Source organism: Gorilla gorilla, chromosome 18 (genome assembly GCF_029281585.2).
Source record: "Gorilla gorilla gorilla isolate KB3781 chromosome 18, NHGRI_mGorGor1-v2.1_pri, whole genome shotgun sequence".
NCBI lineage: Eukaryota > Metazoa > Chordata > Mammalia > Primates > Hominidae > Gorilla > Gorilla gorilla.
This window is the reverse complement of record NC_073242.2, coordinates 6,295,533-6,315,484: the sequence shown is the minus strand read 5'-3', so window position 1 is coordinate 6,315,484 and position 19,952 is coordinate 6,295,533. Positions and strand designations below refer to the sequence as shown.

Genomic DNA, 19,952 nt, shown 5'->3' with positions numbered 1-19,952 from the left:
CACAGCAGCAGCCAAGGCCCAGGCAGGAACCACAGGCAGGGCCTGGGGAACATCTCTGCCCCCTCCCAGGCCCCGTCTGCATTTGCCTAGCTAAAAAGAGCCACTCTCGTCATTAGCAGTATAAAAAGGACACCTTCCCTCTCAGTTTGGATCTGGCCTGGCACACAGGGTCACTGCTGAGTCATCTGTGACTTGGGGGTAGGGACCAGGGAGGGTGGACACAGTTGAGTCAGAGGCAGGTCTGTGGGCAGCAATGTCTGCCTCTCCCCCACGGGAGCTGGAGAGCAGTGGCACCGTCACAGCTAACTGCAGCTTCAATCACCTGCGCCCAAGCCATGTTCACACCTCAGCCTCCCAAGTAGCTGGCACCACAGGCACATACCTCCATGCCCGGCTAATTTTTTTTCTTTTTTTTTAGAGACAGGGTCTTGCTAATGTTGTCCAGGCTGGCCTTGAACTCCTGGATTCAAGCGATCCTCCTGCCTCAGCCTCCCAAAGTGCTGGGATTACAGGTGTGAGCCACCATGCCTGGCCATAATTATGCAGTTGTAAGGTCAGCTGATAATTCATCTCTCCATATAATAACATATGCACAGGTTGGGAGATTAGGATGAGAACATGTGTGGAGAGGACGTTATTCTGACTTTTAGAGTGAAAAGCCTAGGACAGGAATTCCCAGTGCTCAGGTTTAAAGGAAATACGATGTTCCTATCATCGGTACATGAAGGTGCCCCTTTATCTGCATTCCTACCAACATTGGATATTTTCCACCTTTGGGACTTTCAGCAGTTGTTGAGCCAGCCCATTTTACAGCGGGGATAATTGAGGTTTAAGGAGGGGAAATTACTTGCCTAAGATCTCATGCAACTTTCTGTTTCCTGACTCCCAGTCAAGTTTGATTCTCCCTTGGCGTGGCTTATATGGGAGGATATTTACCTGGTGGCTTGGAAACCACTGAATGACTTTGTATCTTCCATCCAATCCATGTATCCGCAGCCCAGCGAATGTATATTGGGAGCCTCAGACATGTGACCAGGGCCTCGTGGGCCAGAAGCAGGCGGGAGACCATGCTGTTGTTTTTGTTTTGTTTTGTTTTGAGACAGAGTCTCCCTCTGTCACCCAGGCTGGAGTGCAGTGGCTCAATCTCAGCACACTACAACCTCCGCCTCCCTGGGTTCAAGTGATTCTCACACTTCAGCCTCCCGAGTAGCTGGGATTACAGGCATGCACCACCACGCCCAGCTAATTTTTGTATTTTTAGTAGAGACAGGGTTTCACCATGTTGGCCAGGCTGGTCTCCAACTCCTGACCTCAAGTGATCCACCTGCCTCACTCTCCCAAAGTGCTGGGATGACAGGTGTGAGCCACCTGGCCTGGCCAGTGCTGTTGTCTTTTGAGAGCCCCCTTTTCTCTCACCTGATCTCCCTGCCCCCCTATTTTCCCCTTTAGCCTCCTTTCCAGACGCTACTGAGTAGCTTCACGGTCAGTCTAGAGATGCAATCCAGGTTGGGATCCTTGCTGGGAGAGCCCTTCCTTCCCTGGCTTTGTAACTCAGGGCCTTCTGGTGTGCACACCTGCAGGGTCCAGGCTGGGCCTGCCCTTCTAGCTTCTCTCTGTCTCTCCCTGAGATTGGAATCCTGGCTCTGTCCTCAACTAGCTTGAAGGGGGGCCCCCAGGAATGGCCCCTTCTGGATTTCATACCCTTGTGTAGTCCCGTTTCACTTTTTATAACATTTAAAAAAATTTTTTTTGTTAGAGACAGGGTCTCACTTTGTTGCCCAGGCTGCTCTCAAACACCTGGCCTCAAGCAGTGCTCCTGCCTCAGCCTCCCAAAACATGCCCGTTCACTTTCTACCAGGGTTGTTGTGTGTGACCAGCAGATGTGTTGGAAGTGATGATGTGTTACTTCCGAGGTTAAGTCATTAAAGACGCGGCAGCTTCTATCTTGTGTGTGTTCTCTTTCTCTTGGGCCACTCGCTCTGGGGAAAGCCAGCTGTCGGGGCTTCAAAATACACACGCCTGGGAAGAGGCCTCACTGGTGAGGGACTGAGGCCTCCAGCCCATAGCTGTGGGAACGTGGGAATGAAGCTTTATGTGCATCCTTCGGCCGTGCTCTAGCCTTTAGATGACTCAGTTCTAGCTGCATTTTTTTTTTTTTTTTTTTTGGTGGGGGAACGGAGTCTTGCTCTTATTGCCCAGGCTGGAGTGCAATGGTGTGATCTCGGCTCACCGCAACCTCCACCTGCTGGGTTCAAGTGATTCTTGTGCCTCAGTCTCCTGAGTAACTGGGATTACAGGTGCCTGCCACCATGCCCAGCTAATTTTTGTGTATTTTTAGTAGAGACAGGGTTTCACTATATTGGCCAGGCTGGTCTCAAAATCCTGACCTCATGATCTGCCCGCCTCGGCCTCCTAAAGTGCTGGGATTACAGGTGTGAATCACTGCACCTGGCCAGCCCTGGCAGCATCTTGATGGCAAGTTCACTGAGCCAGACCACCCAGCCCAGCCTCTCCTGGATTCCAGACCCACAGGAACCATGAGTTAGACGTCTTTGTTGTTTTACACATTTAAATTCTGGGGCAATTGGTTACACAGCAGTAGATAACTAATACACCAGCTGTAGGGCTTTGGGCACATTCCTTAGCCTCTGCACCCCAATTTCCTCCCTTGTGCCATGAGCGTTGTAGAGGTGAGTGAGGAACATGTACACACGGCACAGGACCACACACGTGAGGCAGCTTTCCAGCCCCTCTCGAGATGGTTCTGGTCATCTTCTTGCCCATCCCTGGATGGACCGTGACTTCACAACGTCAGGCCAAGTTATTGCATTCTTGGCCTGAGGTCATCCATTGGTCATGGATAGAGGTTCTGGGTAGGAAAGGGTGAGATAAAGAGCGGGGTTAGTCTCCTTCCTCCAGCCTGGGTCTGGAGAATCGTGCTGGGCCAGGTGAGACATCTGCTCCCTGTGTGGTGTCCTAGGATGGGCAGCTGGACCTGACCAGTGGGGAGGTTTCTCTGTGTCTCCAGAGGGCAGAGGGGCTGCCTGGTCTGGCTTCCCTTGGGCTTGGCCAAGCATTCTGGCTGCCACTGAGGCCTCCAGGACAACTGAGAACTGTCCTTTCTTCCTTGCCCTTCAGCTGCCCCTCTTTTCTCTGCCCCCTGGTGCCTGGTCAGCTGCTTTCCTCACAAAACAGCCTTCTTGTGACCCTTGGCCCCTGCCCCTGAGGCTCCTCCACCCCAGGCTGTGTGTTCTAAAGTTCACCGTGTACCATTTCCTCAAGTTGTTTCTCCTTCACTGCTTCCCTTTTCTCTGTTCAGTACTCAAGATCTGCATGGCCATGTGTCAGTATAAAAAAAAAAAAATAAAGTTGGCCGGGCGGGGTGGCTTACCCCTGTAATCCGAGCATTTTGGGAGGCGGTGGTGGGCAGATCATGAGGTCAGGAGTTCGAGACCAGTCTGGCTAATATGGTGAAACCCCATCTCTACGAAAAATACAAAAATTAGCTGGGTGTGGTGGCATGCACCTGTAGTCCCAGCTACTCAGGAGGCTGAGGCAGGAGAATTGCTTGAACCCAGGAGGCGGAGGTTGCAGTGAAATTGCCATTGACTCCAGCCTGGGTGACACAGCGAGACTTCGTCTCAAAAAAAAAAAAAGTTAACCCATTTCAGTTGGGTGCAGTAGCTCACGCCTCTAATCCCAGCACTTTGGGAGGCCGAGGAAGGCGGAGAGAGCGAGACCATCTCAAAAAAAAAAAAAGAATTGCTTGAACCCGGGAGGTGAAGTTTGCAGTGACTAGAGATTGAGCCACTGCACTTCAGCCTTGGCGACAGAGCAAGACTCCGTCTCAAAACAAACAAAAAAACCTAAAAAACAAAAAACACAAGCAAAAAATCATGATTGACATTAACAACTACAAAAAGAAAAACAAACAAACAAAAAAAAACCGCCACAAAATCATTTATAGGTAAGGACAGAAGTTCTGAGGCTGCTTCCAGGACTATGGACAGTGGTAGGATTGGTTGTTTTCCGCTTTATGAATGTGACTTATAGCCCAGATTTCGTTCCGTGAACGCTTGTTAGTTGTGAAACTAGCAAAGTTGCGCCTCCGCATTTATGAAGAGCCGGCTCCGGAGTCCGAGCCCCGGGTTCGAGCCCAGCCCCACTACTACCTCGGGCGTGACCTTGGCCGGAGCCAGGTCCCCTCTGAGCCTCAGCTTCCCGATCTGGGAGCTGGGAATGACAGCTCGCCCCACCCCCGCACAGCCCCGCCCCCGGGGCCCTGGGATTGGTTCGCGCGAGGTCCCCCTGCCCAGGCGGGGCCGGGCCTCTCCCGCCCGCCAGGCCCCAACCCGGAAATGCAGCTGGGGCAGAGGCGGGGCCCACTCAGACCGCCGCGAAGGGACGATGGGCGCGGCCAATGGGCGCGGGCGGCGGCGGCGGTGCGACGGAAGTCCTGCCTGGCGTCGCGCGGGGGCGGGGCGTCGCGGGGGCGGGGCGTCGCGGGGGCGGGGCGTCGCGGGGGCGGGGCGTCGCGGGGGCGGGGCGTCGCGGGGGCCGGGGCGTCGCGGGGGCCGGGGCGTCGCGGGCACAGGGTGAGGGCGGCCGGTGCTGGAGTTCAGCTTCGGGCAGGAGGACGCTGAGGAGGCGCCCAGCCGCGGAGCGCTTCGGGGGAGGCGCCCGCGCAGACGCGAGGCCCATAGCCAGGACCACCACCTAGCTGGTGAGCGCGCGGCGAGGCGGGGCGGCCCAGGGTCCCGAGGGCCGGGTGCCGCCTTACCTGCAGCCGGGCCGGGGACGGCGGGCGCCGGCCGAGGGCGCTGCTTGGCCGCGGCGGGGAGCCCGGGCCTGGGTTGCGGCGGGCGCCGGCCTGGCCGGGGGCGCTGACAGACGCGCGGAGGGCGGGGGAGGCCGGGAGGTGTCACCCTGCCCAGCGGGGTGGAAGTGCCTGGAAAGTTTGTTTTCGGCTCGGCGCAGCCTGGAGCCGAGCCTCCAGGGTTACCTTTCGGTTCTGTCTGTAGAGGAACCGCCCTGGGCTTCCACCTGGAACGGGGTCCTTGGCGCCTCCGCCTGCGAGAGAAGCAGAAGGTGCAAGTTCTTGCTCAAAGCACCTGATGCTCCTGGGCCCCCTTTTCCAGATTCTTGATGACATTGGTCGGGAAAACGCCTTTCACGGCCCGGCCAAGGGGCATTTGGGTGCTTTTGCTGCCCGTGGCTGTGCTCAGCGTTGTGGGAAGCCCCTGGGCCGAATGTGCAGGATCACCGAGGGGAAAGTGAGCTTGACAGGTAGGAGGGATTTTAGGGGAAGGACCAAAACAAACCACTTGTTGGGTGAAATGTTTTGCTAAAAGTGTCGCTGGTGTTTCTATATTTTCTCTCTGTCGCTAAAAGTATCCCTCGTGTTTTTATGTTTTCCATATGCTAAGTTCTACAGTCTGGGGACGATGGTTTAAGAATTTATGCCTTGTATGCGGTGTGCAGTGGGTGATGGAAGAACGTCTACATGGCTTTAAAATTGAATTTAAAAGGCAAATATTTTAAATGAAGGAAAACCCAAGAAGTTTACTTGATTCCTTATCTTCCAGGATGCGGCTTTTATTTATTTATTTATTTATTTTATTTTGATGGAGTCTCGCTGCCATCGCGCAGGCTGGAGTGCAGTGACGCGATCTTGACCCGGGAACCTCCACCTCCCGGGTTCAAGCGATTCTCCTTCCTCAACCACCCGAGTAGCTGGGATTACAGGCGTGTGCCACCATGCCCGGCTAATTTTTGTGTTTTTAGTAGAGACCGGGGAAGGTATCGGCCCTCTTTTGAGAAAAATGCAGAGTGACACTGAATTTTGTAACTACATCAGGAGGCTCTTGAACCTTCTGCAGCTCACTCGTGGAGTTTGTAGAGATGCGTAATAATCCGAAGTGTTAAGGAAGGAGGTTCTGTTGAGAAACATGTTGGAGGGCTGAAAGGGATGCCTTTCGCTATTTCGACATGTGTGGCTGTACTCCAGAGTGCCCTGGCTAACACGCAAAACGATGAATTAGGCGGCTTGGCGAGGCTCAGCAGAGGCTGGGGTCGAGAGTCATGTTGAAGTTTGTGAGGTTAACCTGCACCCAGTGTCAGTCATGGCGAAGTTTGTGAGGTTAACTCGCACCCAGTAACGCTGTTGCAATGCAAGGTGTGTATTTGGTGTCATCCATGGGAAGAGGAAAGAGCAAATTTTCTCATGGCCTTGGCAGTTCCACATGATGGACATTTAATATCTGCAGTTTTCTTCGCATAAGACGGCTTTTTTGCACAAAAACACTGGAATCCAGTGAGCAAGAATGATACAATGTAAGATGGATTTCCACATGAGGAAGTGTCACGAACGAGGGTTTTGCATCTCTGTCAGCTGGATTCCCCCACGTGTATGTATGTGAGAACATGCCGTGTTTCCTGTCTGTAATGGTAGAGGCAGCCCTGATATTGGATTTTCACCTGAGGATGGATAGATCTTCAGGGTTCAAGTGGGTTTGCATCTGGACTTTAGGGTGGCCCTGTAGGCCCTGTGTGAGAAGCCCCCTTCCCAGTGAACTTTCCTGTGTGTGTCCGCGTGGACAGCCAACAGGGGGAGCAGTGCGAGCGTGAAGGCAGACAGTGGCCTGGCCCAGTCTGATGCTAAGTGGGCCAGAGGCAGTGAGTACCATTTCTTGATCTGACTACTCAAGACAGGCGCTTCCCTAGGTACTTTCACACCTCCTTGCGAGGTAGGTGTTGTTCCCATTTTACGGGTGCAGAAGCTGAGCTGCAGAGGCGTTAAGTACCTGCCTCATAAGTGGTAGAGACTCCAGTGTCACCCTGCCCCTCACGTTCGGAGCCCCCGAGGGAGGGTCTGCCGGGCAGCTCAACCCAGCACTCTGTAAGGAAATCTTCAGTGCCGCTGCCCAGGATGTCTTCCCGGGGATTGGGCCTGAATGTCTTGAGCATGCCGTGCTGGAGGCAGGAGGGATGTCTTCCTATGGAAGAACTGTACATATTTCTCTGGCAGATGGCTGAACTCTGTGACCCCGGGGCCTGTTTCAGCCTCCTCCTGTCAGAAAGCAGCTGTTTGGAAAGAGGCTGTGATTTGGCCTTGTTTGAGGGGCGATACTCTGAATGGGTGAGGCTTGAAATCCTCCCTTTGGAACAAAGAAGCATGTAATGATTTTGCTGAAGGTAGAATTGGGGGACTAGGCAGAGTGGCCTCCTGCCCTCCCTAGGGTGGTTCTGTGTTTTGCAAAGGTGGCTGCATCCTTAGGGGAAGGTGAGGGGAGAAGCAGGGAGCATGGAGAGAAGTGGCTTTCGATTTTTTCCCTCCTTTTGGGGAGTTCCTCCTTATGTGGCTGGTCTGGTGCATAGTGTGGTGTATTCCTGTCCGCAACGTTGCCCTGACAGCCAGTCCAAGCTGAGTCTAGAGCTGGCAAGGTGAGCTCCCAGTAGTAAGAGGGTGTGGGCAGCAAGCCACCCAGGCACCGAGGCAAGAGACAGAGGACACAAGCTGTTCCAGTATAATAAAATATAAAACAAGAATAGTTATACCAGATATAGATCTTAGATATGATTATATATGAATATCATTAATCATGAGTTTGCAGCAATTACTTTTTATTCCAATATTATGATAATCCTTGCTCTGTAATCATAGCCTAGGAAAAACCAGGCCATACAGAGGAGCTGAGGGGACATAGAGAGGTGTGACCAGAAGACAAGAGTGCGAGGCTTCTGTTATGCCCGGACAGGGCCACCAGAGGGCTCCTTGGTCTAGCGGTGATGCCAGCGTCTGGGAAGACGTCCGTTACCAGGCGGATCGTGGCCCAGTGGTAGCAAAAGGTGTCAAGGAACAACACCCACTACTTAGCAGACAGGCAAGTGGGGCGGGGGGGGGTCTCCCTTTCCCCGGGGGAGTTTACAGAAGACTCTGCTCCTCCACCTCTTGTAGAGGGCCTGACATCAGTCAGGCTCGCCCGCAGTTATCCGGAGGCCTAACTGTCTCCCTGTGATGCTGTGCTTCAGTGGTCAGGCTCCTAGTCCGCCTTCATGTTCCATCCTGTACACCTGGCTCTGCCTTCTAGATAGCAGTAGTAAATTAGTGAAAATACTAATAGTCCCCAGAAATAAGGGTATAAGCTGTCTTTCTCTCTGTCTCCTCTCCCTCTCTGCCTCGGCTGCCAGGCAGGGAAGGGCCCCCTGTCCAGTGGACACGTGACCCACGTGACCTTACCTATCATTGGAGGTGACACACATTCTTTACCCTGCCCCTTCTGCCTTGTATCCAATAAATAACAGCGCAGTCAGACATTTGGGGCCACTACCGGTCTCCGCGCATTGGTGGTAGTGGTCCCCTGGGCCCAGCTGCCTTTTCTCTTATCTCTTTGTCTTGTGTCTTTATTTCTACACTCTCTCATCGCCACACACAGGGAGAGACCCACTGATCCTGTGGGGCTGGTCCCTACATCTGGCGCTCTGACGTGGGGCTCTCCCTCACTGTGTGAAGTTGCACCCTGAGTGCGGGATCAGCGGAGGAGTTCAACGAGAGATTCCTGAGGATTGCAGTCAATAAACTTGGTGGTAAGCTTGAGCACTCAGAGTTTTCTGGGGACACCATGGGACAGGCCAGTACAAAGTATTTGGCTTATTTACATTTTATAAAAACTCTTCTTAAAGAAGGAGGTGTTAAAGTTTCTACTGAAAAGTTAATTGAACTATTTGAGGTTGTAGATCTTCTTTGCCCTTGGTTTCCGACTGAGGGAACTCTAGAACTTAAAGATTGGGTTGAGATTGGCAAACAATTCAAAATTGCTCATAAAGGGGGACATTTTATCCCACCCACCATTTGGTCAATCTGGGCTTCGGTTCGCTCTGTCTTAGACTCCTTATAGGCTCAGGAGGACAATATGGAGACTGATCCCTCTTTCCTCTCCTCTGAGGAGGTCGAGGAAGTGCTCAGCTCTCTTTCCCCTGAGGATACTACACAAATTGAGAACGTAATTTCAAAGGAGGACTTCCACTCTGACATGCCTGCACCACCTCCACCTACGCCAAAGGCTACTGCACCCCCATTGCCGCTTTATGATGATCTTTTAACTGACCTAAATGTACTTATCTCCCACAATCAGCAAAACTCAGCTGAAACATATCAACAGCCATTGCAGCCAGACCCTCCTGTCTCTCCTCACTCTTTCAACGCTGCCGCCGTGCAAATAGCAGATGAGACCAGGCAGCCTGTAAATGAGTCTATAAATTACGTTTCTATGCAGCCCAGTACAGAGGCTCCGCTATATGAACAGCTCGGGAAAGAGGCTTCCAATTCTCGGCCTGGTAATGAGGTCCTCAATCCTATTTCTCCTAATCGGACTCAGTTAGAGTCACAGGCTCCCCTGAAGCCCTTTCCTATAAATCAGACTCGGGTAGAGTCACAGGCTCCCTTGAAGCCTGGTTCCTTTCCTACAAATCGGACTCAGAGTCACAGGCTCCCTTGAAGCCTTGTCCCTTTCCTATAAATCAGACTCAGGTAGAGTCATAGGCTCCCTTGAAGCCTGGTTCCTTTCCTGCAAATCGGACTCAGAGTCACAGACTCCCTTGAAGCCTGGTTCACACTTGCCATGGCAGCCTGGTTTTCAGGCCCATGAAAGACCTGCTCAGCAGGTAATCTGCTGTCACCCTTGCTTTCAGTTTTTTGACTCTCCTTCTATTCAAAATTCTACCTCTTTTTCTGCTCCTGGTCCGGTCGCAACTGCTGTTGCCAATACTACCATTGCCGCTCATAAGCAACAAATTACATACATCCCTGAAGATGACACTCAGCTTATGAGGGCTATAGTTCAAGCAAGGGAATATGGGGATCCTGAAACTTGGCAATTTCCTGTAATTTTACAACCTCCAGTACCTGCCACCCAAGCAGTACAAAACCACCCACAGCCTGTTGTTGATCCTGCCCAGCAGGCGGCTGACCCCGCAGCTCAACAAGATCAAGAGGCTGATAATCAAGCCCCTCAGCCGGAGAATCAGGCTGCTCGGGTAAATAATCAGGCTCTGCAATTGCCTGCTCCTGGGGCACAGCCAATACCTGGTATTCCCACTGTTCAGGCGGTAATTCAGCCTGACCCCATCCATCCAGGCCAGGTTCAGCTATGCCCTGCTACATGGGAAAGTTTTTCTTTTAAATTCCTCAAAGATTTTCAGGAATCAGTGAAACAATATGGCACCAACTCTCATTTTGTCCGTTCCACATTAAAAGCCTTAGGAGAAGATAAACGTTTGGTACCCTATGATTGGGGAATTTTGGCAAAATCAGTCTTATCTAAATCCCAATATTTACAATTCAGGACTTGGTGGGTTGATGCTGTCCAGGAACGCATTTGTCTTAGGGCACTAATCCTCCTGTTAACGTTACAGCTGACCAGTTACTGGGAATGGGTCAATGGGCCGCAATCCGACACCAAACTATACTAAATGATGAGGTTATTGAACAACTGCGAAAATTGTTGCTTAGATGCTTGGGACAAAATTCAAGATGATGGTAAAGTATGCCGATCTTTCCCAGCCGTCAGACAGGGACAACATGAGCCCTACCCAGACTTTATTACTCATCTTCAAGATGCAGCAGAAAAGGCTGATAGCCACGGCCAAAGACTTGTTGTAGAACTTATGGCTTATGAACAAGCAAATCTAGATTGTCAGGCGGCTATTTGCCCCGTCAAAGGTAAAATTCCACCGGGTGGTGATATACTCACCTCCTACATTAAAGCCTGTGAAGGGGTGGGAGGAATTCTCCATACAGCAATGATTATGGCACAAGCTATGGCCTCTATTCGAATGCCTAGACAATTCTCTGGCCAATGCTTCATATGCGGCCAGAAGGGACATGCAGAAAGAAATTGCCCTCGGCGTGCAGGTCGCCGTCCTTTACATCACCAACAACAACAAAAAGAAACTTTTCAGCAACAAGACACCCCACCTTCTGCTGTATGCCCACAAAGCCAAAAGGGTCTTCACTGGGCATCTCAATGCCATTCCAGATTTGATATTGATGGCAATCCTGTACGGCCTTTTAAAAATCAGGGAAACGGGATGAGGGGCCGGTCCCAGCTGCCTCTAAACAATGGGGCATTCCTCAACTCTCAGCCCCCGGCGTCCAGCCAGACAGGAGCCTTCCCAGTTTAATCCATTCAACCTCCACCCCAATTCCCACTTCAGCAATTTGTGCCACAGGATCTAATGCCTCAGCCCCAACACCAATCTCAGTACAATGCTTGTCCCCCGTCACCACAGGCTCAGCAGCAGTAGATCTCTGTTGTACCAGAGATATTTCTTTGTTGCCTGGAGAGCCACCCATTGCTGTTCCTACAGGTGTTTTTGGTCCCTTGCCGACTAGCAGTGTCAGTTTGCTACTGGGACGTTCAAGTTTAAATTTAAAATGTGTTCAAGTACATACTGGTGTAATTGATTCTGACTATTCAGGTAAAATTCATATTATCATTAGCTCTGCAGTCCCTTGGAATGCAGCAGCTGGGGACTGCATTGCTCAACTCTTGATACTTCCTTACATTCCTTTGGGATCTAGTTCTAGTACAAGAAAGGGAGGTTTTGGTAGCACAGATTATCAAGGTAAAGCAGCCTACTGGGCCAGCAAAATTTCTGACACTCGTCCTGTGTGCTCCGTGCATATTCAGGGAAAAAAGTTTGAGGGAATGATTGACACGGGTGCTGGTGTGTCCATTATCGCTTTACATCAATGGCCCCGACACTGGCCAAAGGAGCATGCCTCCACAGCATTCGTGGGTGTTGGTCAGGCTTCACAGGTGTATGAAAGTTCCACAATTTTACATTGCACAGGCCTGAAGGACAGATTGGAACTATTCGTCCCCCTCATTACACCCATTCCTGTTAATTTGTGGGGAAGAGATCTTTTATATCAATGGGGGGGCTCAGATTACTTTTCCTAAAGGCAATTACAGCCAGCAGAGTAAAGATATGATGACCAAAATGGGATTTGTTCAAGGTCTGGGTTTAGAAAAATCAGCACAAGGCATCACTGAGTATATCATACCTACTCCTAAAGCAGACTCTACAGGACTTGGTTATTCTTTTTAGAAGCGGTCACTATCAAGTCTCCAGAACCCATCCCTTTGACCTGGAGAGCTCAAAAACCTGTCTAGGTAGATCAGTGGCTGCTCCCAAAAAATAAGCTGGAGGCACTTCATATTTTGGTTCTTGAACAGTTAAAATTGGGACACACTGAACCTTCTTTTTCTCCTTGGAATTCACCTGTTTTTGTTATTCAGAAGAAATCTGGTAAGTGGAGAATGCTTACTGATCTTAGGGCAGTAAATGCTGTCCTTCAGCCTATGGGGACATTACAACCCAGTTTGCCCTCCCCCACTATGATTCCTGAGTATTGGCCACTTATCATCATTGACCTTAAAGATTGCTTTTTTACCATTCCTCTGGCCCCTCAGGACTTTGAAAAATTTGCTTTCACTGTTCCAGCCCTTAACAATGTTGCTCCTGCAGCACGTTACCATTGGAAAGTCCTACCTCAAGGTATGCTCAATAGCCCCACGATTTGTCAATATTATGTGGTATGCATATTAAAGCCAGTTAGAGATAAATTTCCCCAATGTTATATTATTCATTACACAGATGATATTCTTTGTGCAGCACCTTCACGCTCTGTATTAATATCTTGTTTTTCTGCATTACAACAAGCGGTCACAGCAGCTGGCTTGGTTATCGCCCCAGAAAAAATTCAGACTTCATCTCCTTATCACTATTTAGAGATGCAGCTAGAGGATAAGGTCATTAAGCCTCAAAAAGTTCAACTCAGATGAGACTCCTTAAAAACTCTAAATGATTTCCAAAAATTACTTGGAGATATTAATTGGATTCGTCCCTCCCTACGCATTCATACTTATGCTGTGTCTAATCTTTTTGCAACATTACAGGGCAATCCTGATTTACGCAGTAAAAGGTCTTTGACTCCTGAGGCAGATTCTAAATTATGACTTATAAAAAAATGCATTCAACAGTCTCAGGTTATCAGAGTAAATCCACATTTACCTTTTGAAATACTAATTTTTCCCACTGAACATTCACCAACAGGACTCATTATTCAGGGACATAATTTAATTGAATTGTGTTTTCTCCCACACAGCTCTTTACGTACACTAACTATTTATCTAGATCAAATTTCTACCTTAATTGGTCAGGCTTGTTCTCGTCTCCTTCGTCTTTCAGGAACAGAGCCTCAAAAAATCATTGTTCCCCTTACCCGATTACAAGTTCAACAGGCTTTTGCTACTTGCATTGCTTGGCAAGTGCATTTGGCAGGTTTCCCAGGTATAATTGATAATCACTATCCTAATGTAAAATTATTTCAGTTCCTTAAACTCACGTCTTGGATTTTACCTAACATTACTAGAAACACCCCATTACCTGAAGCTGTCACTGTTTGCACTGATGCTTCCTCTAATGGCCGAGCAGCATATACAGGACCCAGAGCACGTGTTCTTAACACAGGGGCTATTTCAGCACAACGAGCTGAACTGCCTGCTGTTACGGCTGTCCTTGAAGATTTTCCTGAGCCAGTTAACATTGTCTGATTCAGCGTATGTAGTACATGTTGCTCGCAACATTGAAACTGCCTTAATCAAATTTCTGCCTGATGATAACCTATTCCTTCTTTTTCAAAAGTTTCAGTCTGTGCTCAGAGCAAGGTCTTCTCCTTTCTACAGTACTCACATTCGGGCCCACACACCCCTCCCCGGACCCCTCTCGGCAGCAAATGCCAGAGCTGATACATTAGTTACTCCTGTTTTATTTATTTATTTATTTATTTATTTATTTATTATTATTTTTTATTTTTTATTGATCATTCTTGGGTGTTTCTTGCAGAGGGGGATTTGGCAGGGTCACAGGACAATAGTGGAGGGAAGGTCAGCAGATAAACAAGTGAACAAAGTTCTCTGGTTTTCCTAGGCAGAGGACCTTGCGGCCTTCCGCAGTGTTTGTGTCCCTGGGTACTTGAGATTAGGGAGTGGTGATGACTCTTAACGAGCATGCTGCCTTCAAGCATCTGGTTAACAAAGCACATCTTGCACCGTCCTTAATCCATTCAACCCTGAGTGGATACAGCACATGTTTCAGAGAGCACAGGGTTGGGGGTAAGGTCACAGATCAACAGGATCCCAAGGCAGAAGAATTTTTCTTAGTACAGAACAAAATGAAGTCTCCCATGTCTACCTCTTTCTACACAGACACGGCAACCATCCGACTTCCCAATCTTTTCCCCACCTTTCTCCCCTTTCTATTCCACAAAACCGCCATCGTCTTCATGGCCTGTTCTCAATGAGCTGTTGGGTACACCTCCCAGACGGGGTGGTGGCCGGGCAGAGGGGCTCCTCACTTCCCAGTAGGGGTGGCCGGGCAGAGGCGCCCCTCACCTCCCAAACGGGGTGGCTGGCCGGGCGGGGGGCTGACCCCCCCACCTCCCTCCCGGACGAGGTGGCTGCCGGGCGGAGATGCTCCTCACTTCCCAGACGGGGTGGCTGCCGGGCGGAGGGGCTCCTCACTTCTCAGATGGGGCGGCTGCCGGGCGGAGGGGCTGCTCACTTCTCAGACGGGGCGGTTGCCAGGCAGAGGGTCTCCTCACTTCTCAGACGGGGCGGCCGGGCAGAGACGCTCCTCACAACCCGGACGGGGCGGCAGGGCAGAGGTGCTCCCCACATCTCAGACGATGGGTGGCCGGGCAGAGACGCTCCTCACTTCCCAGATGTGATGGCGGCCGGGAAGACATGCTCCTCACTTCCTAGATGGGATGGCGGCCGGGCAGAGACGCTCCTCACTTTCCAGACGATGGGCGGCCGGGCGGCCAGGCAGAGACGCTCCTCGCTTCCCAGACGGGGGGGCGGCCGGGCAGAGGCTGCAATCTCGGCTCTTTGGGAGGCCAAGGCAGGCGGCTGGGAGGTGGTTGTAGCGAGCCGAGATCATGCCACTGCACTCCAGCCTGGGCGCTATTGAGCACTGAGTTAACGAGACTCTGTCTGCAATCCCGGCACCTTGGGAGGCCGAGGCTGGCAGATCACTCGCGGTTAGGAGCTGGAGACCAGCCCGGCCGACACAGCAAAACCCTGTCTCCACCAAAAACATACAAAAACCAGTCAGGCGTGGCGGCGCGCGCCTGCAATCGAGGCACTCGGCAGGCTGAGGCAGGAGAATCAGGCAGGGAGGTTGCAGTGAGCCGAGATGGCAGCAGTACCGTCCAGCCTCGGCTCGGCATCAGAGGGAGACCGTGGAAAGAGAGGGAGAGGGAGACCATGGGGAGAGGGAGAGGGGATAGTTACTCCTGTTTTTACAGATGCAGAAAAGTTTCATGCTTTAACTCATGTCAATGCTGCGGGACTCTGAAACAAGCTCCCCCTTACATGGAAACAAGCTAAAACTATTGTGCGTCACTGTCCTACTTGTCAAGTGTTAATTTTACAGCCACTGTCTTCAGGAGTTAACCCTAGAGGACTTTCACAGAATGCTCTTTGGCAAATGGGTGTGACTCATTATCCTCCTTTTGGCAAGCTTTCTTTTATACATGTAACTATTGATATCTTTTCTCATTTTTGGGGGACCACTTGTCAAAGGGGAGAAAGTACAGCTCATGTTAAACGACATATGCTTTCCTGTTTCTCGGTTATGGGCTGTCCTGAGAAACTGAAAACTGATAATGGCCCCGGCTACACTAGTGCTGCTTTTAAAAAGTTTCCTCAGCCATGGGCAATTACTCACACAGTCGGCATCCCCTATAACTCTCGAGGGCAGGCCTTGGTTGAACGAGCCAATAAAACACTCAAAGATCAACTTCATAAACAGGATACTAAATCAAAGGGAGATGCTATTACTCCTCATGCCCAATTAAATCTGGCTCTTTTCACACTAAATTTCTTAAACTTAACAAGAAATCAACCTTTCAGAGCTGCAGAACAACATTTCACTGGAAATAAATTTGATCCACAAAAAGGAATGCAGGTATGGTGGAAGGACGTAAAAACTAACACATGGGAATTAGGCACGGTCATAACTTGGGGTAGGGGTTTTGTTTGTGTTTCCCCAGGAAAAGGACTACAGCCTGTGTGGGTCCCCTCCCGACAATTAAAATTGCACCATAACTCCAAAGATGAAACGCTCCCAGAAAGAAAAGGCAAAGACCCATCGGAAACAAAAGAGCAACTTTGACCGCCTGACACATACCCTTCGTGACATCCACATTGAGACAAAATCTTGCCGTGTGACCTACAACACCTCTCGTTCAACCCCACCTACTTGGGGTCGAATAAAGATTTTATCTCATCAAACAGAAAAATTCTTCACAGAAAAAGGAATCCCAAAAACGACCGGTAATATAATTCTGGCTGCCTTTATGGTAGTCAGTGCAGCGGTAAGTATACCACCGGTCGGGACAACTCAAAATTATACTTATTGGGCATATGTTCCTTTTCCCCCTCTAATTCGGTCTGTCTCCTGGATGGACTCTCCAGTAGAAGTTTACACTAATAATAGTGCATTCATGCCGATCCCTAAGGATGATCGGTTTCCAGCTCAACCGGAAGAAGAAGGTATGCACTTTAATCTGTCAATTGGCTATCAATATCCACCATTATGTATTGGGAAGTCACCTGGTTGTTTAGCTTATTCTTAACAGAATTGGATGTGGACTGTACCGTCCTTTACAAATGATTCTTATCAAGTACATATTGTGTTCAGTACTAATTCTTTTCAAATTCTCACTGTCAAACGTACCCCACATGAGGCATGGAGAATTCCTCTCACTACCAAAACTAATAAAACAAAAGGACTGCCGGACTGTCCAAAGAAACCTACAAATGGGCCTTTTATAGTGACTTCAATTTTATGGGATAATTGTAATGCTCCCAAGGCTGTTGTACTCCAAACTGTAGCCATGGGTATTGTTATTGATTGGGCTCCAAAAGGACATTACTGGCAAGATTGCTCCGGCAAAAATACCTTATGCTCGGAATTTATTTATTCCTTAGATTATATAGAGCATGGGTGGCAGTCTTACACGATGAGACAATGGGTGTCTCCTTACCCATTTAAATGGATGGACACAGTTATTGCTCCTCCTAGACCAAAAATTATTCATCCCTTTTTTACCCCAGAACATCTTGAACTATGGAAATTAGCTGCAGCTTTGTCAGGAATAAAGATATGGAACACTACCTATCAGCTCCTTCGTACTAAAACCAAAACACCCACATTCAACATCACCCTTATTTCTGAATGGGTGATACCCATTAGGAGCTGTGTCAAACCCCCTTACATGCTGTTGGTTGGAAATATAATTATTATGTCTGATGCACAAACTATAGAATGTCATAACTGTAAGCTGTTCACTTGCATTGATGCAACTTTTAATCCCACTACAAGTATTCTCTTGGTAAGGGCTAGGGAGGGGGTATGGATACCAGTTTCTCTACATCGTCCATGGGAGTCTGCCCCCTCTATTCACATAGTCAATGAAGTTCTTAAAGACATCCTCAAAAGAACAAAGAGATTTATTTTTACTCTTATTGCAGTCCTTGCAGGACTACTTGTGGTTACTGCAACAGCAGCAACTGCTGGAGTTGCCATCCACAATTCTGTTCAAACTGCTCACTACGTTGAAACATGTCAGAAAAACTCCTCCAGACTTTGGAATTCTCAGGCGCAAATTGATCAAAAATTAGCTAATCAGATTAATGATCTCCGCCAAAGTGTAACCTGGCTGGGAGATAGAGTTATGAACTTGCAACACCGTATGCAATTACAGTGTGATTGGAATACTTCTGATTATTGCATAATGCCTTATGCTTATAATCAAGATCAACATAGCTGGGAAAAGGTCTCAAGACATTTAAAAGCCTGGGATGATAACTTAACCTTGGCTATTTCACAACTTAAAGAGCAAATCTTTGAGGCTTCACAAGCCCATTTATCCACTGTTCCTGGCTGAGACATTTTTGAAGGCATAACTAAACAATTTTCTGATTTTAATCCCTTCAAATGGCTCAAACCCGTCAGAGGATCATTGTTGTTACTGGCATTATTAATATTGGTATGCTTATGTTGTCTCCTTTTAGTCTGCAGATGCCTCCAAGGAGTCCGAAACCAAGTCCGAAGTCAACAACAAGCAATGATGGTGATGGAGATTCTAGTTAATAAAAAGGGAGGAGATGTGGGTGGCAAGCCACCCAGGCACCGAGGCAAGAGACAGAGGACACGAGCTGTTCCAGTATAATAAAATATAAAACAAGAATAGTTATACCAGATATAGATCTTAGATATGATTATATACAAATATCATTAATCATGAGTTTGTAGCAAGTACTTTTTATTCCAAAATTATGATAATCCTCACTCTATAATCATAGCCTAGGAAAAACCAGGCCATACAGAGATAGGAGCTGAGGGGACATAGTGAGGTGTGACAAGAAGACAAGAGTGCGAGCCTTCTGTTATGCCCAGATAGGGCCACCAGAGGGCTCCTTGGTCTAGCGGTGATGCCAGCATCTGGGAAGACGTCCGTTACCAGGCGGATCCTGGTCCAGCGGTAGCAAAAGGTGTCAAGGAACAACACCCACTACTTAGCAGACAGGGAAGTGGGGGGGGGGTCTCCCTTTCCCCGGGGGAGTTTACAGAAGATTCTGCTCCTCCACCTCTTGTAGAGGGCCTGACATTGTCAGGCTTGCCCGCAGTTATCCAGGGGCCTAACCGTCTCCCTGTGATGCTGTGCTTCAGTGGTCAGGCTCCTAGTCCGCCTTCATGTTCCATCCTGTACACCTGGCTCTGCCTTCTAGATAGCAGTAGTAAATTAGTGAAAATACTAATAGTCCCCAGAAATAAGGGTATAAGCTGTCTTTCTCTCTGTCTCCTCTCCCTCTCTGCCTCGGCTGCCAGGCAGGGAAGGGCCCCCTGTCCAGTGGAAACGTGACCCACGTGACCTTACCTATCATTGGAGGTGACTCACATTCTTTACCCTGCCCCTTCTGCCTTGTATCCAATAAATAACAGCGCAGTCAGACATTTGGGGCCACTACCGGTCTCCGCGCATTGGTGGTAGTGGTCCCCTGGGCCCAGCTGCCCTTTCTCTTATCTCTTTGTCTTGTGTCTTTATTTCTACACTCTCTCATCGTCACACACAGGGAGAGACCCACCGACCCTGTGGGGCTGGTCCCTACAAGAGGGAAGTGGTTTGTTCTGCTCTTCTGAGATGTGTTCTTATGAGAAGGATCCAGCAGCAGCCTGCAGAGATGTGGGGCCTGAAAAGAGGCCTTGGGCAGCTCTTCTCAACAGGTCTTGGCCCTCTAGACTGCCTTCAGCACAGTTTTGGGGAGAAACAGGGAGCGTTCCTTTTTCAATCTATGCGCTCATCCCCTGAGCTCCCTGACCCAGGGTTTAGATGCTCCAGGGCAGCTAATTGACACCGGTGGGAGATGGAGTCTGGCAAGCAGGTGATGAACTGGGAAGCGCTGCAGAAATGAGGGGGCAAGCGTGGCCAGTCCCTTCTGAGAGGATGTGTTTGGAAGAGAGTGGGCACTGGCGTGGCACTTGAGGCACCTTCTGAGGAAATGGACTTGGACAGGATGCCACATGGTGCTACAGTTCTGTGTGGGGCAGGTTGTGGCTGCAGAGAAGCCCTGGGTGCAGACACAGTCCCCCGAGCAGGTGCGAGGGCCAGGGTGCTGTATGCTGCTCCACACCTGCCGTGTGATGACATGTGGCCACCGGGCTGCCCAGCACAGTTGTTTAGAAAGCAGGTTCAAAGGGCAGTGTGCTGGGAGGAAGTGCTGCTGTGGAAACTGCAAGTTTTGGACATGAGTTGCTCAGGTCTTTTCAGCCGTGCATTCTTCTATAACAGAATTGCATTATTCACTTGCTCAGTGTGA

At 49.6% G+C, this 19,952-nt stretch overlaps 1 protein-coding gene across 5 annotated transcripts; it reads left to right on the top strand.

Moving 5' to 3' along the window:
- Window positions 1–4,555: 4,555 nt before the first annotated feature.
- Window positions 4,556–19,158, top strand: LOC129527512 (endogenous retrovirus group K member 13-1 Env polyprotein). Of its 5 annotated transcripts, XM_063699916.1 has the most exons (4): window positions 4,556–4,723; window positions 5,139–5,286; window positions 7,664–8,586; window positions 16,121–19,158. In XM_063699916.1, the coding sequence occupies exon 4, from the start codon at window positions 16,715–16,717 to the stop codon at window positions 18,017–18,019; it is 1,305 nt and encodes a 434-aa protein (XP_063555986.1). In that variant the 5' UTR covers window positions 4,556–4,723; window positions 5,139–5,286; window positions 7,664–8,586; window positions 16,121–16,714; the 3' UTR covers window positions 18,020–19,158. The 5 variants fall into 5 exon arrangements, with proteins under 5 accessions (XP_063555986.1, XP_063555988.1, XP_063555985.1 ...); XM_063699918.1 differs by lacking the exon at window positions 5,139–5,286; XM_063699915.1 differs by lacking the exon at window positions 7,664–8,586.
- Window positions 19,159–19,952: the final 794 nt, after the last annotated feature.

What these genes read in the sequence shown, in the direction of transcription:
- LOC129527512 (XM_055365014.2), top strand. Translation starts at nt 16,715, where the DNA reads ATGTGGACTGTACCGTCCTTTACAAATGATTCTTATCAAGTACATATT.